Source organism: Varanus komodoensis, unplaced genomic scaffold (genome assembly GCF_004798865.1).
Source record: "Varanus komodoensis strain SLA01 unplaced genomic scaffold, ASM479886v1 scaffold153, whole genome shotgun sequence".
Classification (NCBI taxonomy): domain Eukaryota; kingdom Metazoa; phylum Chordata; class Lepidosauria; order Squamata; family Varanidae; genus Varanus; species Varanus komodoensis.
The window spans coordinates 228,260-256,163 of NW_025335445.1; the positions used below are offsets into that span (position 1 = coordinate 228,260).

Genomic DNA, 27,904 nt, shown 5'->3' on the forward strand with positions numbered 1-27,904 from the left:
ATCTCCCTCAGCCTCTTCCTGTTTCCCAGGCGGCTTTGCTCCCCTTTTGCCTCTCTCCTCGCACCCCGAGGGTTGCAGCTCAAAGCCCCCGGAAGGAAAAGCTCTTTCACCAATCGGTTTAGGATTGGGGGGCCTCCTGGGAGAGGGGCTTGCCCTGCTGCGGGTGGCCCTTCCCAGAGCGCCTCTCATCTCCTGCTTGACTGGGGGCCGCCTGACGGGCCGTGCCCGGCCGAGCCGCCCGCAGAGCCTGAACAGCGACCCTGGCTGTTTCTTACCGTGCTCCCAGTGTGGCAGTGACCCGCTCCAAGGATGTCCCGCCGTTTGGGCCGGCGATCCCGAGCAGAGCCGTTTTCCGCAAATCAGACGCTTTCCGAGACTTCCTGCTGGCCAAGGTGATCAACGCCGAGAACGCCGCGCACAAATCGGAGAAGTTCCACACCATGGCCACCCGCACGCGGCAGGAGTACCTGAGGGACCTGGCGGAGAACTGTGTCACCAGCACCCCCATCGACTCCACGGGCAAGTTCAACCTGATCTCGCTGGCTTCCAAGAAGAAGGAGAAGACGAAGGCCCGGACCGGGGCCGAGCAGCACAGCGCCGGGGCCGTGGCGTGGCGCACCCTGGCCCAGGACTACTCGCGGGGGGCGGAGCTCGCCTGCATCCTGGCCATCTCCAACGAGTTCGTGCTGCTGCTGGACGTGGCCGCCAAGGAGGTGGTCTTCAACTGCTTCTGCGCGGACGTGATCGGCTGGACGCCGGACGCCCACAGCATCAAGATCTTCCACGGCCGGGGGGACCACATCTTCGTCCGGGCTCTGGAGGACAACCCCGAGGACATCAGGGAGATCGTGCAGCGGCTGAAGGTGGGCATCGGCCACGCGCCCTTCCCCGAAAGGGCCGGGGGGCTGCTGGCCTCGGGTCCGTGCCCCTGACCCGCTCGCACGACGCTTCGGGCGCCCTTGTGCTCCCTTCTGCAGGTCATGACCTCGGGGTGCGAGACGGTCGAGATGACGCTCCGCAGGAACGGGCTGGGGCAGCTGGGCTTCCACGTGAAGTTCGACGGGACGGTGGCGGAGGTGGAAGACTACGGCTTTGCGTGGCAGGCGGGCCTCCGGCAGGGCAGCCGGCTGGTGGAGATCTGCAAGGTGGCCGTGGTCACGCTCAGCCACGACCAGATGATCGACTGGCTGCGCACCTCCGTGACCGTGAAGGTGGTGGTCGTGCCCCCTCACGAGGACGGCCTTCCGCGCAGGTGAGCCGCTCCTGCCCGAGGCGAGGGCTCGCGGGCCCCTTTCCTGCCCCTCCTCCTCCCCGAGCCCATGGTCCCCGGGGATGGCGTTCCGAGGTGGAGGGCTGCGCTCTCGTTCTCGGAGGAGCCTTCTTCTTGGGGCGTGCGGACAGGAGGGCATCGGGGCGAGCGAGCCCCACGGTGCAGCTCCCGCTCCTGCCCGGGCCAGGCGCGGGCTCAGGCTCGCTTCCCCACCTCTTCTGCCCGGACGTGTTGGCAGGAAATGCTTCCCGCTACTGATAGTTCTGCGCATGAGCTCCTGCCGTGCTTCGAACCGAGAAGTGTGGCCTGCAAAGGTGGCCCTGATGGCCAGCGGGTGCCGGCCGAGCGCTTGGTTTGGGCCCCGCCGATGGCTGGGCTGCCCCTTGAGAAGTTAGGAGGCGCTCTGCTCCCCCGGGCCCCCCGGGGCTGCCCGACAGTCCCCGACGGGCCCATGAGAGCACGGCCTCTCCTCTCCTCTCCCCTCCCCTCCCAGGGGCTGGACCGAGTCCTTCAGAATGAGCACCGCGGAGCCCAAGATGGAGCCCGAGAGCCTGCCGGTGGGCTACCGGCCTCCGTACCGCAGCGGCTCCCTCTGGCAGTGGGGCGGCGCTCCCCCCCACGGCTCCTCCCACGCCCCCAAGTGGGCGGAGCAGCCGGGCGCGGGGCAGGGCCAGTCGCAGTCCCTCACCCGGGCCCCGAGGCAGGGCGCCCCCTCCGCCTCCTACCGCGAGTCGCAGCTGCCGCAGGGCAAGAGGTGAGCAGGCGCCGGCGCTGGGGCCCCGTGGGGAGGGGTCTGGGGCAGGCTCGGCCCCCAGCCCCGGGCTGCCCCGGGCTGCCCCGGCCTCGCTTTGCCCCCGTCGAGGGAGAGGCCCCGCTGCAACCTGCCCGGCACGCGCCGCGGGTGTGGGGAGCCCCCGGAGCCTCTTGTGGCCGGCGGGCCTGCCCCCCGGCCCGGGTTGGGGGTGCCTTCGGCACAGCTCCTCCGCTCGCCTCGCCAGCTGCCCCATGTTGTCTCCACCGCCGGGCTGCAGGTGGGAGACTTGTGGGCCGGCTCGGCCCCGTGAGCGCGCGCAGAGCGCTTCCCTCCCTCGCATGGCCTCTTCTCCCCCACACCAGGCCAGTGAGCTTCCCGGAGACCCCCCACGCCGCCTCGGCCTCCCAAACTGGCGCGGAGAGGATCCCTTCCTACCGGCAGCCCTCGGGCAGCTTCTCCACGCCGGGCTCCTCAGGAGCAGCCTACGCCCCCCGGTACAAGTCGTCTTCGGAAAGGTAGGCGGCCAGGGCGCGGGGCCCGTTTCCCGTCGGCCGCACACAGGCGGCCGGTCTCCTGGGCGGGAGGCAGCGCCAGAGGCGTGTGCCGGGCCTGGGCCATGCGCCCCGGGGGCTGCGGGGGGCCGGCGCACGGCCAGGGGCCTTCCTTCGGCCCTCGTGGCGTGGAGGCCGATGCCGTGCCGACGCATCCCGCTGCCTGGGCGGGGGGCGGGCTGCGGGAGGAGCCGGCTCGCTCGGCCCCTTCTTCGCACTCGCCTCCCCCCTCGCCTGGTATTTTTAAAACCTGTGAGCGCACGGAGGCTGTGCCGCTTTCCGCCCCGTTGATCCGACACCAGCTCTCGGCTCTCCTCGCAGGTGCGCAGCCCCCCTGCGGCACCTGGTGCCCTTCAGCCCGCCCTGCGCCCCCGAGGCGGCCTCCAACGGGGACTCCTCCTCCGGGGGGCTGGCCAGCCAGGGGAGCACCATGGAGCGGTCCAAGGCCGGTGAGCGGGGCGTGGGGCTGGGGCCGGGGCCGGGCAGGGGCAGCAGCGGGGCGGGCCGCCCCCCGGAGATCCCCGCAGGGGGACCGTTGCCACCCCGCGGCCAGACCAGGTGGATGGGGTGGGGGCGTCCAGTGAGAGGCCCGCAGCAACACCCAGCCGTGGGGCGGAGGGCACCCTGTTCTGGTGGCCCGGTGGCCCTCGCTTTGGTGGGATCACTGGGGGGGGAGCGGGGGCGGGGGGTTCCGGCCTGGAGAAGCCGCTTGGGAGCAAGGCGCTGAGAGGAGAAATCCAGGCCGGGAGGCACTTTTCCTGGTCCCTGCCTGCCCGCCGGCGGAGGGGATGTGGCCGGGGCGCGTCAGCCGCGCTGTCTGGGGGCTCTTTTCTCCAGGGGCTCGGTGAGCAGAGGACGGGGGGGGGGCGGACTGTCCCATGGGGCTGCCTTGGCACCTCCCCACGTGGCTTCTCTCGCGTGGCTGCCAGCCCGGCCCGGCGACTCATCTGCCTGCGGCTGGTGGGGCCGCTTGGGGGCCCTGGACACTGGGAGGCGGGCACTTGGGGGGACTGGTCAGAGGGGCCCCCTGCGGAGGGCAAGGCCCCGCAGTGACCCCCCCCCGCCTTCGTGCTCTTGCAGAGCCCCTCTGGCACGTGCCGGCACAGGGCAGACTCTCCGCGAATTCGGGGGGCAAGCGGCCGAACAGGCACGAGCCGGCAGGCAAGGACTCCCCCGGCCGCCCCTCCAAGGTGAGTTGCTGGGAGTTGGGTGCGTGAGGCCCAGCCGGCGGCCCCCACGCTGATGCTGACGCTGATGCTGCCTCCCCTCCCTCCCCACCCCACCCCACGCAGGGGGAAGGCCAGTATTCCAGCAGCAATACCCTCTCCAGCACCGCCTCCAGCGGCCACAGCGACGAGCGCTGGTTCGACGCAGCCGAGCCCGCCGAGCCCGACCCAGACCCCCTGGCCAAGGGTGGCTCCAGCGACAGCGGCATCGACGCCTCCGGCGCCCAGTCCGCCTGGCGGGACCGGCTGCCCAGGGCCTCTCCCCCCTTCGGCGCCGGCAAGAGGAGGGACGCCCTGCCCGCTGCCGGCTCCAGCGGGCAGGGCTGGATCTACCGCCCCGTGGCCTTTGGCTTGGGGGGCGGCGTGTCCCCGAGAGCCACCGGCGGCGGCGGCAGCCACTTCAAGCAATCCAGGTGGGTGGAGCCGCCTGAGCCCACAGGCAGCTCTGGCGAAAGGAGCCAAGTGCGAATCGGGCCCCTGGAGCCAGCACGCCCCTTTGGCCCCCGGGGTGCTCAGCACCCCCGTTGGTCTCCTGGGCATGGCTAGAGAGTGCCGTGGGAGCAGGGTGGGCCGCCCTACGGTCCAGGCCGCCTGTGGGGAAAGGGGAAGCAGCACAGCAGCACGGGAACAAGGAAACCAGCAGTGCAGAAAGCAGCTCGGAGGAGTCTCGTCCGCCCCAGAGCCTCTCCGGGAAGCGTCCCTCGCGAGGAGCACGCACAGGACGTGTCCTCTTCCCTCTCTTTCGGCAGCCACGGCAACTCCAGGGCCACCTGCCCAGCCCACGTCTACAAGACGCCCCCAGCAGACGCGCCCCGAGGCCTGCACATGCCCCAGTCCGGCTCCTTCCCACTCTCGGCTTCTGTGCCCAAGTCCTTCTTCTCCAAGCAGAGCCGGAACAAGCACTTGCCGGCCGGCTGGAGGAAGAGCGAGGACCGCCCCTCCCGCCCCGCCACCTTCACGGACCCAAAGAAGTGAGTGGCCGTGTCGGGCGCGCCGTTCCCAGCTGGCCTCTTCCGTAGCCTCGGGCTTCCGCAGAGCCCCGGGGCAGCTGGCAGGGCAGTCCCGGTCAGGGTGCCCAGAACGCGTGAGCCGGGCCAGATGTTTCCGGAGTTGAACCATCCCTGAAAACGGACCCACTCAGCGAGGGGGGAGAGACGTGCCCCTCGCGCCAGATGGCGTCCGCGTTGGGGGTGACATCTGGCCGAGCCCGGCCCGGCTGCTCCCACTCTGCCCCGGCTGGCGTGCCGGCAGGTCTGGCCCCATCCGTGAGCAACTGGCCGCCCTGCCAGGCAGGCAAGGAGTGGCGGGCTGGCCGGCGGCTCCCGGGGCTTTCCACGACAGGTTTGGGGGCTCAGGAGCATGGCTGCCCTTTGGGCGTTCGGGCAGTCAGTGAAACCGGGCCGGTGAAGCCCCTGGAGTGGGAGGCGGAGGCGGAGGCGGGGGGGTGCTGAGCTGCCCCTCGCTTTGGCCAGGCAAGTGGACCTGAGCACCAAGAACGTCTTCGGGCAGCCGCGGCTGCGGGCGTCTCTGCGTGACCTCCGCTCCCCACGCAAGACCTACAAGTCCACCATCGAGGACGACCTGAAGAAGCTGATCATCATGGAGCCCGACCGGGAGCTGGTGAGCGCTCCGGCCGCCGTCCCGCCTCTGCCAGCCGCCCAGGGAGGTGGCCGGGCCGTTGGTAGAGGGCTCCCCGTGCACGTTCACGTCCGGGCGGGGCCGGGATTGCCAGCCCCCCGCAGGCCTCTGTTTCCGGGCGGCCCCTGTGCAGTCCGCCACAGGCCCCAGGTGCTCCTTGCCCCGTGCGGGGTCCAGCACAAAGCCACTCGGCCCCGGTGCCCCGCGAAGGGCGCGGCAGTGTGGGGGGTGCCCCCGGGCCGTGGCAAGAGTGGCCAAAGCGTGCGGCTGCCCGAGGCGGAGCGGGAGCCCGTCCGACCTGCAAGGGCGCCTTTGGGCGCAGCCAGGTGGCCTCCCTGCGCAAGCCCTGGGGGCCTCCGAGGGACGGGGCGTGGGGCCCGGGCTGCGCAGCCACGCTGACGCTCCCGCTCCTCCCGCCCAGTCGCCACAGAAGACGCTCCAGCGGACACTCTCGGACGAGAGCCTGTGCAGCGCCCGGCGCGCCCCCGCCTACGCCAGCACCCGCTGCCCGGAGCAGCCCCTGCCCGGCGATGTCCTCTTCACCAGCACCCTCCCCGTGCGGAAGCAGAACCCGCCCTCCAGCAGCGGCAGCCTCTCGGAGAAGAGCTGTGAGTGCCACCCGCTCCGGAGAAGCAGCGCTCTGTCTTTGGAGCTGGCGGGGGGTGGCGCTTCCAGAGGTTCGGGGGCCCAGGCGGCCCAGCCTCTTGGGGCACAGTCCCCAGGGCCCCCTGCGCTGCCTGTCCGCAAGGCACCCGCCGTGCCTGCAGCTGGCCGAAGGGCGCTTGTGGGAGGGTCCGATCCAGCTCAGAGGGGGCCGCTCCGGGGAGGGAGAAACCCACGTCCGAGTCGCCGGGCAGGTGGCCCCCGGGCACCGCGGCCCCCGAGGCCAAGGCTGCAGCGAGACGTGGCCCCACAGCCCTCGGCCATGCGGCCCACCTCACGGAGCCGCGGGCGTGTTTCCTCCGCAGCCGCCATCTCGGCCTCGGAGCTCTCCCTGAGTGACGCGCGGGACAAGCCCCTCCGGCGCATCGACCCCGGCCTCATGCCGCTGCCCGACGCCGCCGCCGGCCTGGAGTGGTCCAGCCTGGTCAGTGCAGCCAAGGCCTATGAAGGTAGGCCCCCCCGCCCCGCGTGGTGCCCCCCCACGGCCCCCTGCCATTCACCCGGCCCGGCCCCGAGGGGCCCCCCCCCGCCCCATGGGGCTCGTGCTTCTGCCGGGCTGGGGTGGGGGCTGCTGCCCTGGCTGCCCCTCCCTGCCTCTGCACCGTTTTCTCTGGGGGAGGGGGAAGTGCTGCCCGTCCCGTGGGGCAAAGGGCGCGGCACCTCAGCAGCCCCTGGCGCTCGTGGCTGCCTTTCGGGGCCTTCTCTAGGGGAGCCAGGCTGCTTGCCCATGCGTGCATCCCCCAGCATGGTGGTGCTCGGAGGTGGGCCCCCCTGAAAGGGGGGGCAAGGCGTGCGCACGTCCCCTGCGCTCAGGCATCCGCATGACACGGAGGACGGGGGGCGTGATGGGCAGCCCCTGCCCCGGCGGCAGCCCCGTCGTCCCTCTGCGGGCCCACGGGGAGCTTCTCCGTGAGCAGCAGCCGCCACGGGGTTCCCCTGCCCAGCAGGGGTGAGCCAGCCGCGGCCTCCCCCCCCCAGGCAGCGGCTGTGGCTGCGACCTGCTTTCTGTGGAGCCGTCCTGCCCCTCCCGGCCGGAACCGCCCCTCCCAGGCCGCCTGTCAGCAGCCGGAGCAGCAGCAGCAGGAGCGCCTCCCGCAGCACGCCTGCGCTCTGCTCCGAGGGCCGCGCAAAGTAGGCCAGGGAGGGGCGTGCGTGTCGGGGCAGGCTCTCCCGCGCGGATTAGCCGCTTCCCTTCCCGGCGGGCAGGCAGGCAGGCAGGCTGGTTCGCTCGCTTGCTCGTCAGCCTGTCCGGCCAGCCGGGCCGCCTGCCTGCCTGCCGCGTCACGCGGGCCCCGCCTTCCCGCACAAGGGACTCGCTGCCCCTTCGCCGAGGGGAGGAGGCGGCGGAGGAGGCAGCCCTGCCGAGCGCAGCCCCCGCGCCCGGCTCCGCTCGGCCCCCCAGCTCCAGGATCCGGGAAAGGTAGGAGGGTCTCTGCAGGAGGCCGTGGGCAGAGCGGCTTCCGGGGCTGGTGGAGCCCCCGAGCGCGCAGGCTCTCCGGCACAAGGCCCCCGTGTGGTGGGGGGGCCCCGCTTCCCGGCGGCTGCTCCTCGCCGGCCCGTGGAGCACTGCCTGTCTGGCCGTCTCCCTGCAGGAGGCCGTGAGGGGCGCACTCAAATGCCCGGGGCCCTTGGCCCAGGAGGGGCAGGATCTCGCCGGGTGGACTGTGGGGGCCCCACCTCCAGCTGGGTGGGCGCTCCCCGCCTCGGGGGTGCAGGGCTGTGGCCTGGGACTGACCCGGCACGCCTGGGCCTTCCTGGGTCGAGGCCGCGAAGGCTGGCCAGGAGCCCGGGGGGAAGCAGGCGCTTCGCAGGGAAGGCGGCCGGCCTGCACCTGGCTGCCCGCGGCTCCGAGACGGCCCCACCTGCTGGGGCCTCCTGCCGCTGAAGGCTGAGGCTTCCTGGGGTGGCGCTTGGGGCTCTGTACACGTGTCTTTGGGATCACTTGCCTGCAGTGCACCCCGACCAGCTCCGGACACCCGCGGGGGAGGGGGTGGAGTGGCCCCAGGGGAGATGCAGCGCCCGCTCACTCCGGCGCACGGGTCCGGGCTTGGCTCACCCGCCGCCTCGCTCTGCCTCCTCCAGTGCAACGGGCGGTCTCGCTCTTCTCCCTCAACGATGCCGTGCTGAGCCCCGATGCGCCGCCTGCGCACAGCCCCGTCCTCGGGCACCTGAGCCTGGAGAGGCCACCAGCGCCCCGCACGACGCCCACCATGAGGTGAGGGGCCCTCCCTTCCCCTCCGCCGCCCTCCCACGCCGGCCGCATGGGGGCACCTCTGCCAAGCACGTGCCCTCAGGCCCCTGACCCGTCGTGCCGCTGGGGCCCTCCGGCACACCCCAGCGCGGGCCGCCCGCGGCTCCCCACGGCTGCCCTCTGGCGGGGGCTGTATTGGCCGGGACTGGGGCCGCCCGTGCCAACCCTGCGCCTCCCTCCCTCCCTCTGCAGCGAGGAGCCGCCCGGGGACCTGACCGGCAAGGTCTACCAGCTGGAGGCCATGCTCAAGCAGCTTCACAGCGACTTGCAGAAGGTAAGCGGCCGGGCGCCCTGGCCGGGTGCCGACGGGCCTCCTCCCCGCAGGACAGTGCTGGGGCGAGCCGAGCCGAGGCAAGGCAGCCCCATCAGCCAGGGGAGCCAGGCTGGGGCATGCCCCCCGGGGAGAAGGCCCGGCTCCCCACCCGCCCGCTGCTGCAGCCCCGCTTCTCCCCCGGTGTCTGCAGGAGAAGGAGGACAAGGTGGTGCTGCAGGCCGAGGTGGCCAGCTTGCGGCAGAACAACCAGCGGCTGCAGGAGGAGTCGCAGGCGGCCAATGAGCGGCTGCGCGAGTTCGCGGAGATCTTCTCCAGCGCCGTGGAGAAGAAGGAGCTGTGAGCGCCGGCGGGCAGGGCGGGCCGGGGCTGCGGCGCCTGCGAATGGCCCCGGCGGGGCGGGCTCACACCCGGGCCCCTCTGCTCCGCCAGAAGTGCACCCTGCTCCGCCTGGCGCGCCGCTTGGAGCGGCTCGGCCCCCCGTGCTCCTGCTCCGCTTCCGCAGCTCATGCCCCCAATCTCTGTGCCACCCTGGCGGGCGGGGGGAGGACGCCCTCCCGCCCGCCAGTCGGAAGCCGGATGCGGTGCTCGGGGCACACGGCCCATGCCCACTCCCCGCGGCCCGGGCATCCGTGCAGGAGGCGGCATGCGCCCGGAAGAGCACTTTCTCAGAACTAAATTATTTTCTGGAGAATGCAAGGTGGGGAGTGGCTCAGGAAGTTAAAACAAAACTTTAAATGTATATGTTCTTTATAAAACACTATATTTGTATAAATGGTACTGTTTGTAATTTTTTTTCTATGAGATTTCTGTGCATGCATCCAGAGTTAAGCACACCAGGTTTTGTTCTGAGCTGCAGCGATTCGGACCAAGGCAGGGAGAGCTCAGGGCCGGGGAAGAGGATGCCCCGGCTCGCCCAGGGGGCCCCCCCTAGCTGGCACCCGTGGCCCTTGGGGGCAGAGGAGGCCCGCGCCCGTCAGCCGGGCCCTGGCCGGAAGGCCACGCGACTGCCCGCCTGCTCGCCCCCCCCACCTCTGCCGACGGCTCCGCCAGGGCCGGAATCACCTCAGGGCCTATGCAGCACGTGGGGTCGGTATGTGGCGCCCCGTGGCCGCTCGGCCGGCCTGTCCTGCATGACGGCGGGGGCAGAGCATGCGGCCCTTGCCCGAAGGTGCGGACTCTGCCCTGCGGCCGTGAGGGGGCCTCCCAGGCAGCATGCAGGCCAGGCTGGGCATCGCGTGCCGGGGGCTCGGACCCCTGGCCCGGGGTGGCCTGGCGCAGCCTCGGGTCGCCACCGTCCGGCCAGCTGCCGAACTATGCAAACCCCGGACCCAGGCTCAGGCCCCGGCCGTGGCCGTCTTCCTTCCCCGTGCCACGCGCCCTCCGCAGCGCAGGGGGATGCCCGGGGCAGCCCCGAGGCCGGGCGCCCGGACCCCTCCGCTGACGCACAGCACCCGAGGCTTGCGGCCGGCCGCACCACGATTGTCTTAACGGCGGGGTGCTGCCTGCTCTCCCGCGCCTTCCCACGGATCTGGGCCGAGGCAGCCAGGCCCGGCGGCAGGGGCTCCTGTTCAGAAGCTGCTTCGCCCCCTGCCGCCCGGGCCCTCAGGAAGCCCCCGCAAGCAGCGGCTCTTGCCTCCCCCAGGGGGCTCCCCGTCTTCCCCAGGACAGCCCTCGGGGCAGCTGCACAGCCCGGCCCGGTGGGCGGGCGCGACCCACGGCCAGTTCACCCCCGGCTTTCCCCCGCACCGCCACCGGTCACCCTTTCCAACACGGTTTCTTAATTTTGTACCAGGTTCCGACACTACAATTTGTACGGATTGTTCCTCCTCCCCCCGCTTTTTTACAAAAATCCCTTTAAGTACCTTTTCTGTGAGGTGGGAGCACAACCCCCATGTTACTGGATCCTGAGGGGGGGCAGCTGGGTCTCCGTTTTTGTCAGTTGTGTTGTGTGAATTGTTTCTTGTTTTTAATTTTCTAAGAATCTTTACAGATCAAATCTGTCTTATTTAATTTTTGTCTTAAAATTGCTGATAGGAAAGAACCGGCTTTTGTAAAATAAATTATCCAGCATAATTCTCTGGAATCCACAACCATTTCTGCACGTCTCTGGGTGGAAGGAAGGGCAGGGGAGCGAAATAAATGGTTTCCTAGAAAAACCTGCGTCCTTCTCTTTGTTTGACTGCGGCTGGGGATGCCCGGGGGGTGGGGGGGGCGCCCAGCCTGCGCCACTTTGCCCCTCCTCCGTCCGTGGCACACGCACGCACACAGCCTGTGCAGCACGGGAAGCCGCTGTGGTACCCAGAGACCCCGCGTGCCGGCTCTCTCCCGTTGTCATGGCAACCACTTTCTGGTGGAAATCGCTGCTTCTGCAGGTGCCAAGACGGTGCACAGGTGTGGGAAGGGTGCCTGGCGAATGTGTTCTCCTGCCAGTCTAGACACACCTGGAATCGAGCCCCCCCCCCCAGCGAGACCCCAGCGAGAGCGGCGGACCGAGGCTAAGGAGGCAGCATCACAGGCCGCGGCTGTAACTCAGACCACATTTAATGCACAGAACAATCCAAGCACAGTAACGAGGCAGGCAACAGCACAACACCAGGTACACACGGTGGGACTGGACGGAAGTGCTCCCTGCGAGCCCTCGGCACCCAGGGGGCGGCCCCCAGCCCCTGCCACGCTTTTCTGGGGGGCAGGCCATTCGCGACCCTTCCCCACCGGTCTGACTTTTCGTTCGTTCGTTTTTTCCAAGCCTTCCTTCCTTCCATCTCCCTACAGTTTAAACTCCAGCAACACTGAAACAAATCCTGCTTTGTATAGCAGCCAAGCAGCCTTGGCCCCTTCCGCCATGCCCAATGCTCTCCCCCACCCCCCCCACCCCGGGCGGACCAGGCTGCGGCCGCGGCTGCTCCCCCTCCAGCAGCCCTCCTCGTCCCCCCACCACAGCACTGGCCCCCTCCCGGCTCAGTCCGGCATCCTCCAGGCCTCGTGCATGGCCCCTGCCAGCCCGGAGGAGAGCGGGGCCCCGCGTCCGTCGTGCCGGGGCACCCACAAGGAGCCGGGATGCGGGCGGAGAAGAAACACCGAACACACACGCGATCCAGGCGGGGAGGGGAGCTGCTCGACCCCTCTCCAGCCTTATGGCTTTGAGTTGAGAGTTGCCTCCTCGGGGGCAGGCGGCTGGTGGCAGTGGGCCGGGGCCCCGTGGCCATGGGGCGAGGGCGAAGGGAAGGGGTCCGGGCAAAGGTGTGGGGCAGAAGGTCTGGTCCTCTTGCTGGGAGGAGGGGTCCTGCGGACCCAACGGGCTGCGACGTGGTGCTGCTCCCGAGCCAGGCGGAGCCCCCGGACCGGCCACCGGCCCCCCGCTGCCCCGGCCGAGCGCGGCGCCTGGGCCAGCCGAGCGGGAGGGCGGGGGACGCGGCCCTAGGTCAGGGTGATGTAGGCGGAGGCCTTCTCCTTCAGCTGTCGCAGGCACAGGCCGCAGCTCCAGCTTCCTGTGGGGGAGAGGCGGCGTCAGGGTCTGCCCGGGCCGGGGGCCTCCCCCTCCCCCCGTCGGGCTCCTCACCTTCGGGGGGCTCGGCCATGGGGGGGCTCAGGCAGTACATGTGGTAGCCCCGGTCACAGTCATCGCAGAAGAGCAGCTGGTCCTGGGGAGAGACGGCGCAGAGGCTGTTCGGGGCGGCCGGGCTGCCCCGACCTCCGAGCGGCCTGGGCCTGCCCACCCGCCGGCCCGCAGGGGCTCCCACAGCCCGGGGCAGCTCGGGGCCAGGGGCACGGGCGCCTCGTGGCTCGTGGAGCGTGGGGAAGGGCCGCGGCCCGCAGGCAGCACCCCGGCCCCGGGGTCGAGAGGCTGAGAGGCTCGGGAGCGGGCTGGAGGCTGTGGGGGCCGGGCCCGTGCGCCCCCCAGGCCAGGCCGGCTCACGTACGTCGTTCTCGGAGGTTCCGCAGAGGCTGCAGCTCTTGCACTCGATGCACTGCCACCGGTATGTCCGCACGGCCGCCGTCATGTTCACAGTGAACTGCAGGCACGAGGGGTGCCCTGGCGGAGGGAAAGCCGGCCGGCGTGAGCCCGGGGGGGCCCTCCTGGCTCCCCACCCGCGGGTCCTCGGGGTCCCCCCGGAGGCTGGAGGCGGCTGTGGGCTGCCTTCACGGGGGCAAACGGGCCACGGGGCGGCAGCGCAGCTGGGGCGGAGCCAAGGCTCCCGTGAGCGGCCCTTGGCCTGGGTCCTGGGGAGCAGTGCCGGGGGGAGGGCAGCACCCCGACAAGGCCCGAGCAGCACCCGGCGGGCGAGGGTGGGGCAGCCTCGCTTCTCCCACGGCGCACGGGGCCCCTTCCCTTCATGCTGCGGGGGCTTCTCCGGGAGGCACGGCGGTGCCCTGGCGGCCCGTCTCCAGGCCGCCACAGCCTCGCCTGCGGCCCACCCCACTCACCGGAGCGCCCACAGTCTGCGCAGGAGATGAGATCCTCCGGGCAGCCGGTCTTCTTGGAGCCGCCTAGACAGAAATCACAATAACCGTTTGGTATGACTGTGCCGTCCGGAGCTTTCTTAGCTGCAAAACAGCAAGGAGAGGCCAAAATCAAGGGTGGGCTGCGCAGACCCCTTTGCGCCCGACACACGCCTCCCCGCCTGGGGTGACCCCACACCCAGCCACCCCCGCCCGCCCGTGTGCCCGCCCAGTCCCAGAATGCGCTTCCGCCGCCGCGTGAGAGCGGCGCCATGCCCGGACCGCGTGCTGCGGCGCAGTGGCCAGAGCCCCCGCGCAGGACAGAGCCCCCGGCCACTCTCGCTCCCTCCTGCAGGAGCGCGAGCGGCCAGGCCGCGGTCCCGCCGAGGCCCGGTGCGCCGTGCATACGTGCCGAAGCCACGCCCGACTGTGCAGGTGTGCAGGTGCCTGTGTGGCTTCGCACGAGGCCACCGGCTTCACCGGCGAAAAGGCTCCGTGTCTCTAGCCCTCAGGACCGAGGAGACACTGCCCTCGGCAGTCTTCCTGCTCACCCTAGCCGCCCATTTCTATTCCTCCATCAACTGCCAACATGCTCCAAATGGTTTGAAAGACGCGAGGATAGCATCACGAGCGGAACCGCATCATGCAAAGGAACAGCCGCACATTTTGCATCGTTCTCCTGAGGGAATCTGCCCTTCCTGGAAGCGGAGCGCAGGCCGGCTCCTTGCTGGACTTGGGGGCCTCTCTAAGCACACCCGGGGCCGCCTTCCTCTCCACCCACCCAATGCCGCAGCACAACCCTGCAGAAGCCCCTCTGAAGGCAGGAAAGGGGGGACCGAAGCAAGGAAGACGAGGCCGTGCCGGCTGGGCAGCCTCTCCCGGCAGGTGGGGACAGACGGGCTGGGCTGCCCAGGCGGGGGCCGGCAGGGCCACCTCTTCCTTCGCCTCAAACCTCGCAGGGCTGCTGTGGGATTTACCTGTGTGCCTGCGCTGGTTCTCTGGGACCCAGTTCAGCTCTTTGTAAAACTCTGGGGAGAGCCAGAAATGCAAAACATGGAAATAAGCACAGAGGGAAAATGGAAGATACCTAGATTTTTGAATGGCAAACTAGTGTGGATGTGGAAGGGCTTGTGTGAAAAATATCTCTGCGGACCTGGATGAACCGATGAGCAGGCAAAGACACGAATGCATGAGGAGAGCGCAGGAAGGCATGCGGGGCGGCGGGAGCGCGAAGAGTGGAGAGGCGGGATCCCGCGTCCTAAGGGCAACGGAGCTGCTGGCACAGGAAGGCAACGCTCTCCCAGGGCGGAAACCTCCGGAGCGGAGAACGGAGCTGTTCTGCTCTGCGGAAAGCCCGGGGATCCGCGAGAGACAGGCCCCGCTCCAGGCGGGGGCGGCGGGCGCCTCTGGGGCGGGGGACCCAGGCGTCTGGGCCCTCTTCCCCAGGGACAGTCTCCGATGCGGCCCTTCCCCCACGCCCGCTCCTTTGTGCAGATTCGACTACATCAGCAGGCACCGGTCTCCATGGCAACTGGCTAGAAGAACGGATGGGATGTGGGAGCTGGGGAGGGGCGGAGGGGGGGCTCGCCTGGCCGCCTCGCCTTCCCGCTCTCCCCCACCCCGCCGGCCTGGGAGCCCAGGAGGCGCTGCGGGGCGGGGACCCTCTCGCGGGCCCTTGCGCCAGATCCTCTCCTCGACACAAAAACCGGGAGGCCACCTGCGCACAGCACCCCCCTCCGGCGCTTTTTGCGCCGCAGCCACACACAAGCGCGCACAGAGGCGGCCGGGAGGAGGCGGGCGCGCAAGGGGCCCCTGCGAGAGGCGCGGCTCCGTCAAGCGGCGGGGCGTTCTGCGCGCGCCCGCCCGCCCGCAGAGCCCCCGCGGATCCGTGGCTCTCCGGCGCCGGGGGCCGCGCAGCCCCCGCCCCGCACATGGGCCGGCGGGATGATCTCCCCACTCCGCTGCGCCGGGGCCTCCGCCTCGCCCGCGCCCCCTCGACGGCAGGCGACGGGCTCCTCGCCGGCCAGCGGGGGGCGCCGCGCGGTGGGGAGGCGCCGGACGGCCCCTCTCCGCACGGGCGACCGACGCGCGCCCGTGCCCCCCAGCCCGCGCCCGGTCCGCAGGCCCTGAGACGCGCTTGCCCGTGCGGCGGGAAGGCGGACCCTCTGAGGCCGGCGCCGGAGCCGATGCGTCCGCCGAGCTCGGCAGGGCCTAGCGCAGGTCCCGGGCACGGAGCCGCCCCTCTACGCGCAAGGCAGGTGCCGACACGCCGGCCGCCCCTCGATTCGCGAGGCCCTCCCCGCCCGCAGGCCCATTAGCCTCCTGCAGCCTCCGCAGAGCCTTGGAGGGTGGCCCGGCCGGCAGCCTCTGTCGCTTCCCTGGCACGGCTTGCTATTTCTGCGCCTCTTCACGGAACCGCGACACCCCACCGGAGTCCTCGGCTGGCTCCAGGCTCTTCTGTCGCTGGAAGCAGCCTGGCCGGAGCGAGCTCAGCCGCTTCGGCCCCATCCCATCCGTCTCAGCCAGACGGACGCCCGAGCAGCGCCCTGCCTGGAGGCAAGCCTGGACGGCGGCTGCGCCTGCCGAGGGGGAGCCGGGGCCGCCCCACCGCAGCTCCAGTGCGAGGCCGGCCAGGGGCCCGTGCGCGAGCCTTGGCAAGCGGCCGGGGCACTCACGTTTGTGGTTGTTCTTGCGGTGGAAGGGCAGGGTGTGGCGTTCGGGTCCCTCCTCGCCCTCCTCCTCAGCCAGGTGTGTGTGTGTGTAGTGATAGCTCAGCCCTGGGCGGTTCTTGTAGCGCTTCCCACAAACTGAAAGGAGAAAGAAGCTCCAGATGTACGCGGCGATGGCTGGCAGCCCTCCTGGAGTGGGAGCCGGGCCCCCAAAGAGAGAAAGGAGCCGGGGGCCCGCAGTGGAAAGCCCCCTCCACGAGGGACCTTCTTCCCCTTGCACAGTCGTCTGGCGGTCTCCCCCCCCCCCCCGCTTCTGCCGCAGAGCACACGGTCCCCTTGGGCGTGGCCACGCTCCCCCCGACTCACGTGCTGCTGTGTCTTCCCCCACTGAGCACCGCTTCCACCCCATCCCTTCCGGGACCTGAGGCAAAGTGCCACCCCATGGGACCCCCCACCCCCGCCCCGGGTGCTTTGGCCATGATGAGCGATCAGCAGAGCACCGCTTTCGGCATGGTTAGGGAATGGTGGCTAGAAGTGACAAAATACGGATTAAAACCAACACCTCGGCACAACGTAGAGACACAGAGTTAAAAGCTCAGCAATAGACAGAGCAAACCGCACTCGGGCCATCAGAAAACCTCCGGTGGCAGGCAGCTTCCACACCAAAGGCCTGGCCGCACTGGGCCACCTGGCCGATGGAGGGGGAAATGGGGGGCACCCACACCTTGCCCGGCCTGCAGCACCGCCTCCGCCTGGAGAGCACTGCCGCCCGCCTGGACTGGGAGGAGGGGCAGCCAGGCCAGGCCTCCACAGGTGGTGGGACGGACCCCCGCAGGGCGAAGGCTGCCCTGCCGCTTGCACATCCCGGCCTGCCCAGCTGAGGCCGCCGAAGACCACTCACTGTCGCAGACGTAGGGCTTGTCCCGGTCCTCCAGCAACACCCCGTCCTGCCTCTTCCGCAGTCCACCAATCCCATACGCCTGCAGGGAGGAGAAGGGCGGTGAGAGGCTGCTTCCCAGGCCCCACGGAGGAAGCATGAGGGCACGCTGGGCTGGCAGTGGACCTCTGGCCTTTGCCCCCGGCCGGCCTTTTGGCAGGCTCCCCGTGCCCCACGGGCACGGCAGCCGCCCACCCGCCCTCCAGTGGCCCAGCCTCATCTCTCCGCTCTCAGCCGCAAGGCGGCCACCCCATCCTGCAGACTTTCAGGATGGTACGGATCCGCTTGAGCGCAGCGCCTTCCCCTGCCCTCACTGCTCAGGGTGCCCTCTGGGCTGCAGCTTTTGCCCCGGAGCGCTTGGAGATGGCGCAGCAGCTCTGCCGGCTGCAGCCGGGATGGCAGCTGTGCCGGAAAGCTCTCAGGAAGGGGGGCCATGCCTCTGGAGGGGAGACCTCCCAGCCCCCAGATGGCTGTTAGTGTTAGATCACATTTATCTCTCTCCTTTTCTCCTCTTGCGAGGAACCCGTGCAGCTTACAGAGTTCTTCTCCACTCCATTGTATTCTTACAGCGACTATGCGAGCTGAGCTGGGCTGAGGGGCAGCGGCTGCCCAGCGGGACCAGAACCAGCCCTCCTGCGTGCCAGGCCATGCTCCCGCTGCTGCCGCTGCTCCGCACGGCGGCTGCCTCCCCGTCTTTCACCCTTTCTACACTCCCATAGTATCCGTCGGAGAAAATGGCTTCTGTTCTGATTCACTTCTCTTGCAAAGAGCGACTGTGTTTTTGCATGAAGACTCCCAGTTAATATTTCCAGTAATGACCCACATTAATCCGGTGTGCTGCACAACAGCTGAGCTGCAAAGTGGTCCTGAGCCCGGTGCAAGAGCCCAGCTCCTCTTCATTCTAACGAAGACGAATCGCCTCAGCTTTGCAAGAGCAGAATTGCCAGCCAGCTAAGGCTGAAACACCCAAGCAGAGTGAGAAGAAAGGCAAGGGCAAACTCGGAGCACGTGTTGCAACCTGAAGCGCCCCTTCCTGTTTTCAGTTCATCGTGTAGATTAAGGCTTGTGATTCGGACAGATGCCAGCCCTAAAGGAGCTGACCTCTTCTGAGTCCTTCCTTTAGCCTCAGAGGTGGAGGGCTGGATGGGGGGAGGTGAAGCGTGTGGCCTGGGGCACGGAGGCCTGGGGTGCCTGAGGCTGGGCAGCCAGACAGGCGGCGGCTTGCCTCTGTGCTCCCGGCACGGCTGGGGCTGGCTGTGGCTCTTGCGCTGGTTTCCAGGCCCAGGGCTGGCCCCTCAAGCAGCCGTTGTAAGGTGCCACATCCCAGGGAGCAGAGGGAGGTGCGTGGCGAATGGAGGAATTTGCTGCCGTTCCTGCTTGTGCTCCGGCACCGAGAAGCTCTGGGCAGGGGCTGAGCCCTGCAGCGAGGTCTCGCCTTGAGGGTCGAGAACGTGGCCCCTTGCCCTCCGCGAAGGGAGCAGCAGGCGGTTGCCGGCGGGGAGAGACCAGCCGCACAGTCGCAGCTCCGGCCAGGGCAGCTCACAGCCCCTTCCCAGCCCCGCACAGCCTCCCGGGCGTGCCAGCACCGCCGGGGCCTCCACGCCCAGCCGGCCTCGCTGGGGAAGGCTGCTGGCCGCGCCGGCTGCAGGCAGGTCCCTCGTCCCGGCACTGCACTGTGTTGGAGACCGCTTCCCCGCCCCTGCCCGGAGTGCCTGCGACCCACGGGCGGCACGAGCAGCCCGGCAGACGGCTCCGGAGGGAGCAGGGCCCCACGCTGGGGCTGGCAGAGGTCCCACAAGTGCCTCCTGGCGAAGGGCGGGTGCTTGCTGGGGGGGGTGCTTTGCGAGCGGAAAGTTTCCCAACATTCAGGGAAGCTTTGACAGCCACGCTTTTTCGTTCGCTTGCTTGCATGGATTCCAGTAGCAGATCATGAAATGCTTTTGCTACATCTCTTAAGTGTTTGTTAGAGGTGTTTATTGACAATTTAGTTGCTGTTCTTGCAAGTGGCTCTGAACACAGTTTGGAAAGTAGCCAGGAAGCGGGACGCGTGTGCCAGAGCTGCAGCACCTCCGCCCTCCTCGGTCATGGGCCTGCCCCCCCACCCGCCGGGCGCACCTTGCTCTTGGCCTTGTTCTTCCGGCGCGGCGCGTCCTCCTCCAGGTCATCTGTGTCCAAGTCATGCAGGAATTCCCCAATCGGCGCCTTCTGCAACAGACCCCACGAGAGGGCCCAGCAGGGGTGAGAGGGGCGGCTGTGCCCGCTCAGTGCGGCCCCAGGCCTGTGCCATTCCCCATGGTGGCGGGGGGAGGGCCGTGCCCCAGGAGGGCTGGCCAAGGCTCTGAGCAGCTTAGGGGGAAGGCAGCCGCACACGGAGCCCCCCAGGCACCCCCAACACTGTGCCCCAGCCTGCGAGGGCCTCCCCACGCGCAGCAGGAAGGGGGCAGGGCCCCTGGTGCCGGGGGCTGACAATCCTCCCAGCAGCCCCGGGGCCGCAACGGGGCTCACCGGGCAGTCCAGGACCAGCTCCTCCTCCTTCAGCTCCGGCTTCTTGTCCCCGGCTTCGGCACAGAGCAAGGCCTCCAGCACCGGGCCCTCGGGCAGCCCCCCCTCCTTTTTTAGGGGGGGCTCACAGTCTGTCGTGGGGGAGGAGAAGGGCCAGCTCAGGCAAGGGCGCCCGTCCCCAAGTGCCTCCCTGGCAGCTTCCCCACTGGCGGCCGCTGGCCAGGCTGAACTGCTGCCCAGCTGGCCAGATGCTGCTCCCAGTTGCCAGCCCACGGGCAGCAAAGGGCTCTGGAGGCCCCGGGGCTCTCTTAAGCCCCGAGGACTGTGGGCAGCACCACCTGGGCCGGCAGAGGTGGCGTTCAGCACACTCAGTGAATCAGACATCCTTGCAGGGCGGGGGGGCTGCTTTGTGTCCGTCCCAGGGGTCTCCCACGGGCAGCAGCACCCACACCCAGGCGCTGAGGATGCGTGTCAAAGCCACCTCCCACCCAGACACGCTTCTGGGGCCGGCATGTCACCCGGGTCTGGTGAGAGCAGCAGCTGCAGCTGGGCCCGCGAGCCCTGAGGGGCAGGGCACGGAGCCACCGGCCCGAGGGCCAAGCCCAGTCTTCCTGGAATCCCATGCTGGATCTCTGGCATTCCCCAGGCACCCTGCTTTCCGCCAGCTCTGGCACAGCTTTCCCCCGTTCCAGAAGCTGAAAAGCTTCTCCAAAGACGGGAGTGAAGGCAGGATGCTGAAGTGCGACAGCGGTTGGGGCACTTGCGGCCTTGCACCGTTTGCATCCCCCCCCCCCCCCGCACTGGCAACCCCAGTCCACCCAGTGAAAACCACCGAAGGGTGGCAGCAGCCCTCCGAGGTTACGGAGACACGGAAGGCCTCGCATGCTTGGCAGCCGGGGAAGCGCCCCTTCCGTTCCCCTTAAAAGCACACCTTGGCAAGATCACGCCTCTCCTGGGCTCCTCTGCCTGCATCGCTCAGCTTAGCCAAGCTCCTCTGCCTTGCTCTGCCTGGCACCCAGGGCCTGAAGCCGCCTGCAGGCAGAGCCTCATGCAGCGGCGGCTGCTTCTCCGGGCTGCCCAGCTCCCCTGGGAGGGCGAGGGCAGGGGAGGCTGCTCTCGGGGTGCCACTGCACTTCCCACTCGCCCCACTTCTGTTCCTGAGCTGGAGCTGAAGCACACGCACCTCACGCCCAGGAGCCGCCACAGGGAAGGCAGCTCGAGCCCGGTTGATGGGCAGCAGGGTCTTGGCCTGGCCTACCCCCCTCGTCTCACGGCCTGCGCTTGACCCTCCCCCCCCGGGTACCACCCCTGCCCTCCCACGCCGATCTTCCACCTGCCACCTCTTACCGATCTTGAACTCACACGGCCGCAGCCGTGGATCCTCCAGGATGTTCAGCCGCCGCTTCTTGCGCCAACAGCGGGCTGGGTAGGTGTAGATCTGGCCTGGGGCGAGCCCTGGAAGAGAGGCAGGGGCGTCAGTGCGCCCAGGAAGTCGGGAGGGCCTGATGCCCTCATCCACCAGCACCAGGCCAGCCCGCGTGCTGGCTGTTCCCCTCCAGGCCCGCGGTGATCCCACTGGGGCCCCGGGGAGAAGAACGGCGAGGCCGCGGTCGAGGAGGCCCACGTCCCGCACATCCGCCTCCGGCTCCTCGCCTCCTCAGGCCCCCGGCTCTGCCTCTCCACCCGACTGCTGCTGGCATCCTTCTCGCTGCCTCCTCTCCATGTAGCCCCTTTTCCGTCTCCCTCCTCCACACCCTCCTCTGGGCACACGCACAGACCGCAAGGCCTCTGGAGAAGGGTCAGCACTACGTACAGCGCCTAGCACAGGGGGCATGCCTCATAGAGCAGCAGCAGCCCCACCTGGGCCCCGGTGGGTCTTCTCCATCCAGATGTAGCAGTTGTTCTGCGCGACTCCCGTCTGCGAGTCCAGGAAGGGCAGGCGCATGCTCCGCTCCGCGCACAGCCGGGCATTGTAGCTGCGGCAGTGCTCGATGGCCTCCCGGTAGAAATCCTCGCCCAGGCTGCAAGGGCAAGGCCACGGCGCTGAGCCCCCTCGCACGCCCCGGCCGGCCCCGAGGCCCCCTCGCACGCCCGCAGATCCCTGAGCCGCGACCCACGTCTTTGCCCTCCCGTGACGTGCGCCTTGGTGGACCTGCAGCTGCACTCTAGCAGCGCTGCTGCTGCTTAGCTCAAGCTGGCGGTGAGCTCCTGCAGGCCGCTCTGGAGGGGCTCCTGTGGGGTTTTCTCTCTTAGGGCCCAGTCCCATCGCTCAGGAGACGCCCTCAAACACCAGCACGGAGGCAATGCGCTCACTTCGGGGGGGCTGTGTCCATTTCTGCAGCACTCCCTCTTGCTAAGGGTTTCAGGACTGCAGGCTGCATTTCAAAGTGATTTAGCAGGGAGGGGAAGTCCTCTCAGTTCCAAAAAGCGGCGTGAAGCTGGTTGGCCAAGGAGACAGGGCCAGAGTCCCCACCCACAGCGGCAACAGAGAAGAGCAGAAACTGGCTGCCCATCGCCAAAGGGCCACAGGGTTCTGCCTTGACCTGCTGCAGCGAGAAGAGCGGAGCTGAACGGCGCCAGCAGAGAAAGGGGCTCCGATGCCAGGGAGAAGCCGGTCTGTGGGCAGGAGGCGCAGCGCCTGCCCTGCCCCACAGCAAGGAGCCGCTGCTGGCCAGAGGGAGGGCCTTGGCCTCGGAGGAGCCCGCTCCAAGGGCGAGACTGGGGGAAGGGGGCGAGGCTGGGAGGGGGGCATCAAGCCGCCAACTGAGCCAGGAGGACCCCAGTCCCCACTCCTGCGTTGGATCTCTTGGCCAGCAAAGCACCTCAGCCAGTGCCCAGGGCGTCATTTATTCCAGCGGCCCTGACGTGGAGGCCATGCCTCAGGCTCGGCGTGACAGTAATAAAGAAAGAGTGCCTCTGTCCATAGGCAAAGGGCCTTTGCTCCCTTTGCCACTGAGCAACGGCCTGAGGTGAGTGGCTGGGCCTTCCTCTGAGGGGTGTCGTGGAGCATGTGTGTGAGTGGCTTTTTCGAAACCAGAATTTCAAAAGGTAAACCCTGAAAAGGGCCCACCCGGTGGGGGCAGCTTTCCTGGCCTGGAGGATGGGCAGCAGCTCCAGCGCATGGGGGACCTGGGAGGGGAGGAAATGGAGCCCCACCCCAGAGATCCCACCCCGCAGCCCCGGAGAGGACCCCGCTCTGGCCTGCTTCCCTGGGACTTTCCGGTCCATTGGCAAAACCCGGCTCGGTGGCTGCGGGAGGAAAGCGCGCACACGCCCAGGCAGGGCGCTCTGCACATGCCTCCGCATGCAAACATGGGGCCGCCCGCGGCCGTGGTCTCTCCCAAGGCACGCGTCCGTGCGACCGCCCGGCCACCACACATGCGTGCGCACGCACACCCTGGCACCCCGATGTCCACCAGCCACGAGCCTCGGCAGGGCCCCCGCTCGCGCATCTGTGCTGGCCGCGAGAGGAGGCGAGCCGAGCCGAGCCGAGCCAGCCTCTCCCAGCCCGGCCCCTCACCGCCGCCTCTCCCCCCGCGCCCCCCCCAGCCAGATGGCAGGCTGTCTGAACCCGTCCCTGGCCATGCGAGCCCATCCGCGCTGGGAGGGAGGGAGGGAGGGAGGGCGCGAGCATCCAGGCATCCCCTGCCGCCCCCCTCGCCCCCACGCCTGCCGGGGGGATCACGCCGCCCCCAGATGTGGGGTGCCCACTCACCATTTGATAGGCTTGTGCACAGCTGTGGCCATTTTGGTGCGGCACGAGGATCGCTCAGCCTGCCCGGGCTGGCGGAGAGGCAGAGAATTCCCCCCTTTTCTTTCTTTCTTTCTTTCTTTTCGTTCCTTTTTTTTTAACCTCTCACATCAGAATATACTGTACAATTTTATTCATTCTCCAGCAGCCTGCAGGGTGGGGGGGGCCAATCACAGTCCGGTTCCTTTGAGCCCCGGTGCACCATGGGGAATGTAGTCTCTGGGCTTCACAGGAGCCTCCCCCCACTTTTTCTTTTTCTCTCTCTTTTTTGCATTATTTCCCCTCCTTCCTTCGCAGGCTCTTTAAGAGCCAGGGTGGATGCCAGGCAGCTGTCACAAGGGAACTACAGCTCCCGGCGGGCCTTGCGTTTGACAGCTGTGAGGCCCACCTCCCTCCACAGGGACGGAGGCTGGGCGCGGGATACCGAGGAAATGGGAGGGGGCGCCCGGCCCCGCCGTGGACGCCCGTCTCGGCGAAGCGCAACGCCCCGCTTTGCGCAGCTGCCTTCCCGGCGCGGAGGCAGGCGAGGGGGCCCCCCGCTCCGCGGCAGGTGCGGGGGGGCCAGGAGGGGGCGCTCCACCGCGGCCTCGGGTACGGCTGCTGGGCGGGGAGGGCGAAGGCTCCGGATCGGCCCCTCCAACTGCCCCCGAGGGGGCAATTCGCGCCCCTGGCCGGCAGCGCCTCCCGGGGCGTGTCGAGATGTCGAGACCCGGACAAGGGACCCTCGGGAGGGCCAGTCACGCGTAACGGCGGCGGCGAAGGTGCTCCTGGCCTCGTGCAGAGTGCCTTTGCCTCCCAGTGGGTTGCGGGACGACCCGAGCCCTGCGCCTTTCCTGCTTCTGGGCGAGCCTGGAGCAACCCCAGGTCCGTGAGCCCCTTACCAGGGGCGGGACATTCCCTTCGGGCTCCTGGGCGCCCGGATGCCGTGCGACCCCGCGGCCACTCCCCTACACCCTCCCCCCGGCAGCAGGGGCCCCGCGTGCAGGGGGGGGGAGGGAGGGAGCGTCTTCTGGCGGGACACCCAGCCCCTCCTGGTCCACGCCGCCGCCGCCCCCGCAGGCAGGCCGGCCGGCCGCGCAGCCTCCCGGTGGGGCTCGCCCACCTGCGCTCCAGCACTCGCACGGGTCGGAAAGCGAACTGGCACAGGGATACTCTGCACAGGCTCAGAGTCCCTGTCGACATCCTTCGTTCGCTGGTCCGGGGCCTCCCGAACCGCCGCCGGACTTCGGCCCCGCCGCCATTAACCCGCGCGGATCTGGGGCCGCACAGCCGCAGCCTCCCCACGCCTGAAACGAGGCCCCAGCGCGGCGGCCCCTTTGCGAGGAGAAGCGGCGAGGCTCCCGCGACACGCTCCGGCCGGCCCGACTTTGCTCGCGAGCTTTTCTGCACGTGCTCAGAGGCTCCAGCGCGGGTCGCCAAAGGCCGGCCGCGAGCCGAGCCGAGCCGAGCCGAGCGGGGCGGCGCTGACCCTGCGCTCGCCCCGCCGCAGCAGGTGGGGCCTGGGAGGCGCGCCCCGCCCGCCCGCCCGCCCGCCCGCGAGCCACCCGGGAGCGCCGCTGGCGCGCTCCCAGAGGCGTGCGAGTCGTCCTTCCTCGCGACGGCCCGACAAGGTAGGCCAGCAGCTTCGTCGTCTTCCGGATGGAAGGCGGGCAGGGGATGCGGGGCGCGGCAGGGCGGACTCCAGCAGCCCCCATGTCGGGAGCAGGAATGGTTTTGTGGTAACCTGCCTAGAACTGCTCCTGTGCGCTTACCTGGGAGTAAGACCCATTGACGCCAGTGGGGTTTACTTCTGAGTAGATACCCCCACCCTGCGCTGCTCCGTCCCCGGCCGCGGCGGGGCATGTCTCGGGACGGAGCGTCCTCGCACTTTGGAACGGGGCTCCCTGCCCGCCCGCGGCCGGGCGTCGGTCCGGGGCTGCCCCCAGATGCCTGCCCGGGAAGGGGCGGGTGAGGGGTGGCGAACGGATGGCGGCGCCCGCTGGCTCGGGTGCGCAGGGCCGCGGGTGGGGCTGCGCGCCCCGGATTACCGTCGCTGCAAGCGGGCATTGTTTCCTGCACAAACGGGACCACCGGCACCGAGGGCGCCCCGGCAGGAGGCGGCTCCCTCTGCTCCGCCGGCCCGCGGGCGGCCGGCTGCACGGGCGCGCAGGGGGAGGCCCTGCACGGCCGAGGGCCGCGGGCCGAGCCTGCGCCTTCTCGGGGACGCGAACGCGGGGCCGCGAGGTCGTCCTGGCGGGCAGCTCCCCCGCCGCGCAACGCGGCCATCCGGGGCTGGGGCGAGGGGTGCTGCGCGGCTCTGCGGGAACAGCCGCTCAGCCCAGGTCTGCCTCCTGCTCCTCCAGCCCGGCGCTTCGTGTCCGAGGCCTGGGAGCCCAGCAATCTGGCTGCGCCCTTGGGTGCCACGGCCCTTGGAAGGGGAGCTCGGCCACCCATCTGTGGCCTCCTTCAGGCTCACTTGGGATCGCTTGCCCACCCCGTGCTTGCAGGACCTGGTTGGAATCCTCTTCCGAGGCAGTCTAGCCGTGATCTGCAATTGTGCTTCTCTGCGAGTGTAAGGCTGTTTTATGAGAGACCAAGGCTAAGATCACCCAAGCGTGCGCTCCCAATCCTCCATGTATGGCTGTGAAGGCCAGACGTGGAGAAAGCTGACATGATGAAAACGGATGCATCCAAAAGATGGTGCGGGAGGAGTGCTTGCGGGCGAAGCGGCCTGGACCAGGAGAATCCCGGCACACGAGCAGGTCCCGGATCGAACAAGGCAGAGCTTTCCTTGACGCAGAAGTGACCCAAGTGAGGCTGTCGTACTTTGGACGCATCATGAGAAGGAAACTCCCTGGAGAAGATGACCATGCCAGGCCAAGTCGCAGGCAAGAGACAAACGGGAAAGGAACCCACGCATGAGAGGGACTGAATCTGGAAAGGAAGCCAGAGCCTTGCGCTTGAAGAGCTGAGCCCCCCCCCACCCCATTTTGGAGGCCTTTCCTTTCTGGGGCTCCCGTAAGTGGAAGAGGGCTTGATGGCACGACCCACACGTCTACCCAGTCAGCTTCTGCTCCGCAACAAGCCCCAAACCTTCTGCGCGCAGGATTGCTGAAGTATCTTCTTGCCCGAGCGTGTCGTTGCTTTTTCCTGAAGAACTCGGCGGTCGGGCTGTTCAGTGGCACTGCTCTTTTCCGCCTGGTCTCTGCTCTGTCACAGCCATTTTGCATCTTGCTTCTGCGGCACTGGTTCTCCTGCACTGGATAAGCACCCCTTTTCCCGGTGGCCTTTCCTGGTGATCCGTGCTCGGGATTCATTAGCCACAACCTGGCGGAAGCCCGAGGGAGTCTGCAGAGACGCCGTGGCCAGCAGGTGCCTCCTCCGCTGAAGCGCTGCTGGAACCAGGCCCGCCGGCGGTGCTTCTGCCTGCTCCAGAGCCGTCTGTGCACTTCCACGCTGGCCTGGCGCGCTTCCCCTATGCTCGTCCGGCGGTTTTCAGGCATCTCCGCAACACTTAGCCTGGCCCCAGTGTGTCTCGCTTGGGAAGCTTGCGCTGAGGAAGGGAAAAGCCCTCCCTGCGCTGCCCCAGCGTGAGGTTCAGTGCAGTCCTTGGGCGGCTCTCAAGGGCCGGAGGGGCTCCAGCGACAAGCACCGGCCACCCCCCCCCCCCCCGGGAGAGTCTCCGGGCTGGTGGAGCTGCCAGGCTTAGCACCAGCAGGAGGCCTCTCTTGCCATGGGGGCGGGACGTGAGGGGGAGCGCAGTGGAGTCCCAAAGCCAGGGCTGGGGGCAGAGGGCTGCCTCCAATGCCACGGCCTCTGGCCACGCCAGAGGGCGCCCTCTGAGCTTCCTGACCCTCCCGGCTGAGGCTCTGTAAGGCACCGGTCCTTGCTGGGAGGAGCAGGCCACACGGCTGGCGCACCCTGCGTCCGGTGGCCTTTTGATCTGCCACAGCACATCCTCCCGGCTCCCAGAAACTCATGCCAGAGAAGAGCCGGTTGCCATGGTGCCCCAGAGTCTAGCCCAGGCGGGTCCTGGCGGCTCCCTCGGAGGCTTGGAAAACACCCGAGCGAGAAGCCTCCGAGGGGCCGTCCTGGCTCAGGACTCATTTCACAGTGCAGGAGAAATGAGACCTGCGCACAGCGGCGGCCGGGGAGCCGGGCCCCTCCAGCTTCCTGAGGAGAGCTGGGATCCCACAGCTCACTTCTGGGGCCAGTGGGGTCACAAGCGGGAGCACCCAGAGGCAGCTTCGGTGCCTCAGGCGGTGGGCCCCGCGCAACTGCCCAGTGCAAGGCCTCCCAGCGTCCCCAGCCACCCGCCACCCATCCTGGCTGTAAAAAGCTTGTAAAAGGTAGCAGAAAATAATGCTGTCAACAAAGGAGGGCACCTCCCGTCGAGCCCACAGACTCCCAGGGAACGTCTTGCAATCACGGAAAGCCACAGGCCCATGCGCCCCGGCTCTTCCTCCGGCCCTGCGCCCCAGGGTCTTGCCCGGAAACAAGGCGGCGTGAGCGGCAGGACAAGGCCCACGGGGAGACACCCGCCAGACGCATGCCGCCTGGGGGAGCCCACGCAGCACCCAGATCTGGTTATTATATTACTGGCTTTATTTGTTCTCATATAATACAAATATGTGGGATTCTTTGATACAAAACATTTGGAAATAAGATAGAAAATACTTCCCCAACGTCCCGCCTTCTTTTCTGTGTCCAGGAGGCATGGGAAGGAGCGTGGTACGCCCCCCCGTGGCCCCCCATCCATCCCCCTCCGCTGCACCACCCCGGTGCCCACTCAGCCCGGGAAGGGGGGCGCAGGGAGAAGAGCGGAGGGCAGCTCAGCTCGGGGGCGCCTGCCCATCTCCCCAGTCAAGCCCGCCGGGCGTCCACCCGGCTGCCCACGCTCCTGCGGCTGCTCCTTCCCTGCCGTGGCAGCCGGGCTGCCCGTGCCAAACCGAGCCGGCAGTCCCCATGCGCCCTGGGCGGGAGGGCCGGCTCCGCCGCG

The 27,904-nt window shown here is 68.8% G+C and overlaps 4 protein-coding genes across 7 annotated transcripts in view; 2 read left to right on the forward strand and 2 right to left on the reverse strand.

Annotated features, from left to right (window-relative positions):
* SIPA1L3 (signal induced proliferation associated 1 like 3) overlaps positions 1-9,598 on the forward strand; it is a 35,132-nt gene extending 25,534 nt beyond the window's left edge. For 2 of the 4 annotated variants that reach the window (XM_044425403.1, XM_044425404.1), the window contains 14 exons: positions 287-863; positions 978-1,252; positions 1,764-2,024; positions 2,387-2,539; positions 2,897-3,024; positions 3,656-3,765; positions 3,868-4,214; positions 4,551-4,772; positions 5,274-5,421; positions 5,861-6,047; positions 6,408-6,551; positions 8,185-8,317; positions 8,546-8,627; positions 8,818-9,598. In XM_044425403.1, the coding sequence (XP_044281338.1) occupies positions 287-863; positions 978-1,252; positions 1,764-2,024; positions 2,387-2,539; positions 2,897-3,024; positions 3,656-3,765; positions 3,868-4,214; positions 4,551-4,772; positions 5,274-5,421; positions 5,861-6,047; positions 6,408-6,551; positions 8,185-8,317; positions 8,546-8,627; positions 8,818-8,967 (2,917 nt within the window). In that variant the 3' untranslated portion in view covers positions 8,968-9,598. Of the gene's footprint in view, positions 1-286; positions 864-977; positions 1,253-1,763; positions 2,025-2,386; positions 2,540-2,896; positions 3,025-3,655; positions 3,766-3,867; positions 4,215-4,550; positions 4,773-5,273; positions 5,422-5,860; positions 6,048-6,407; positions 6,552-8,184; positions 8,318-8,545; positions 8,628-8,817 lie in introns of those variants that run through there. The other 2 variants (XM_044425405.1, XM_044425406.1) reach the window with 2 other exon arrangements.
* Positions 9,362-10,783, forward strand: LOC123021035 (translation initiation factor IF-2-like). The gene has a single exon (XM_044425407.1). The coding sequence runs from the start codon at positions 9,362-9,364 to the stop codon at positions 10,406-10,408; it is 1,047 nt and encodes a 348-aa protein (XP_044281342.1). The 3' UTR covers positions 10,409-10,783.
* A 1,261-nt stretch (positions 10,784-12,044) lies between these two features.
* DPF1 (double PHD fingers 1) lies at positions 12,045-22,922 on the reverse strand. Its single transcript, XM_044425394.1, has 12 exons — positions 22,891-22,922; positions 21,036-21,196; positions 20,523-20,630; positions 19,179-19,306; positions 18,789-18,878; positions 16,638-16,716; positions 15,743-15,874; positions 14,045-14,095; positions 13,053-13,172; positions 12,548-12,660; positions 12,187-12,268; positions 12,045-12,115 (listed from the first exon to the last, which is right to left on the reverse strand). Exons 1-12 carry the CDS (start codon positions 22,920-22,922, stop codon positions 12,045-12,047), a joined length of 1,167 nt encoding a protein of 388 aa, XP_044281329.1.
* A 347-nt stretch (positions 22,923-23,269) lies between these two features.
* LOC123021042 (basic salivary proline-rich protein 3-like) lies at positions 23,270-25,359 on the reverse strand. The gene is made up of 2 exons (XM_044425417.1): positions 24,954-25,359; positions 23,270-23,775 (listed from the first exon to the last, which is right to left on the reverse strand). Exons 1-2 carry the CDS (start codon positions 25,357-25,359, stop codon positions 23,270-23,272), a joined length of 912 nt encoding a protein of 303 aa, XP_044281352.1.
* Between the last annotated feature and the right edge of the window lie 2,545 nt (positions 25,360-27,904).

Excerpts from the sequence above, each read along its gene's own strand:
- LOC123021042 (XM_044425417.1), bottom strand. The coding sequence starts at position 25,359 with ATGGGTGGCCGAGCTCCCCTTCCAAGGGCCGTGGCACCCAAGGGCGCA. Across the intron at positions 23,776-24,953 it reads AATGCCCGCTTGCAGCGACG|GCTCGCCCAGAAGCAGGAAA; the intron begins GTAATCCGGGGC and ends GGGTTGCTCCAG.
- DPF1 (XM_044425394.1), bottom strand. The coding sequence starts at position 22,922 with ATGGCCACAGCTGTGCACAAGCCTATCAAATG. Across the intron at positions 14,096-15,742 it reads CCGCAAGAACAACCACAAAC|AGTTTTACAAAGAGCTGAAC; the intron begins GTGAGTGCCCCG and ends GGCTCTCCCCAG. Across the intron at positions 12,661-13,052 it reads CGCAGACTGTGGGCGCTCCG|GGCACCCCTCGTGCCTGCAG; the intron begins GTGAGTGGGGTG and ends TCCCTCCGCCAG.
- LOC123021035 (XM_044425407.1), top strand. The coding sequence starts at position 9,362 with ATGTATATGTTCTTTATAAAACACTATATTTGTATAAATGGTACTGTT.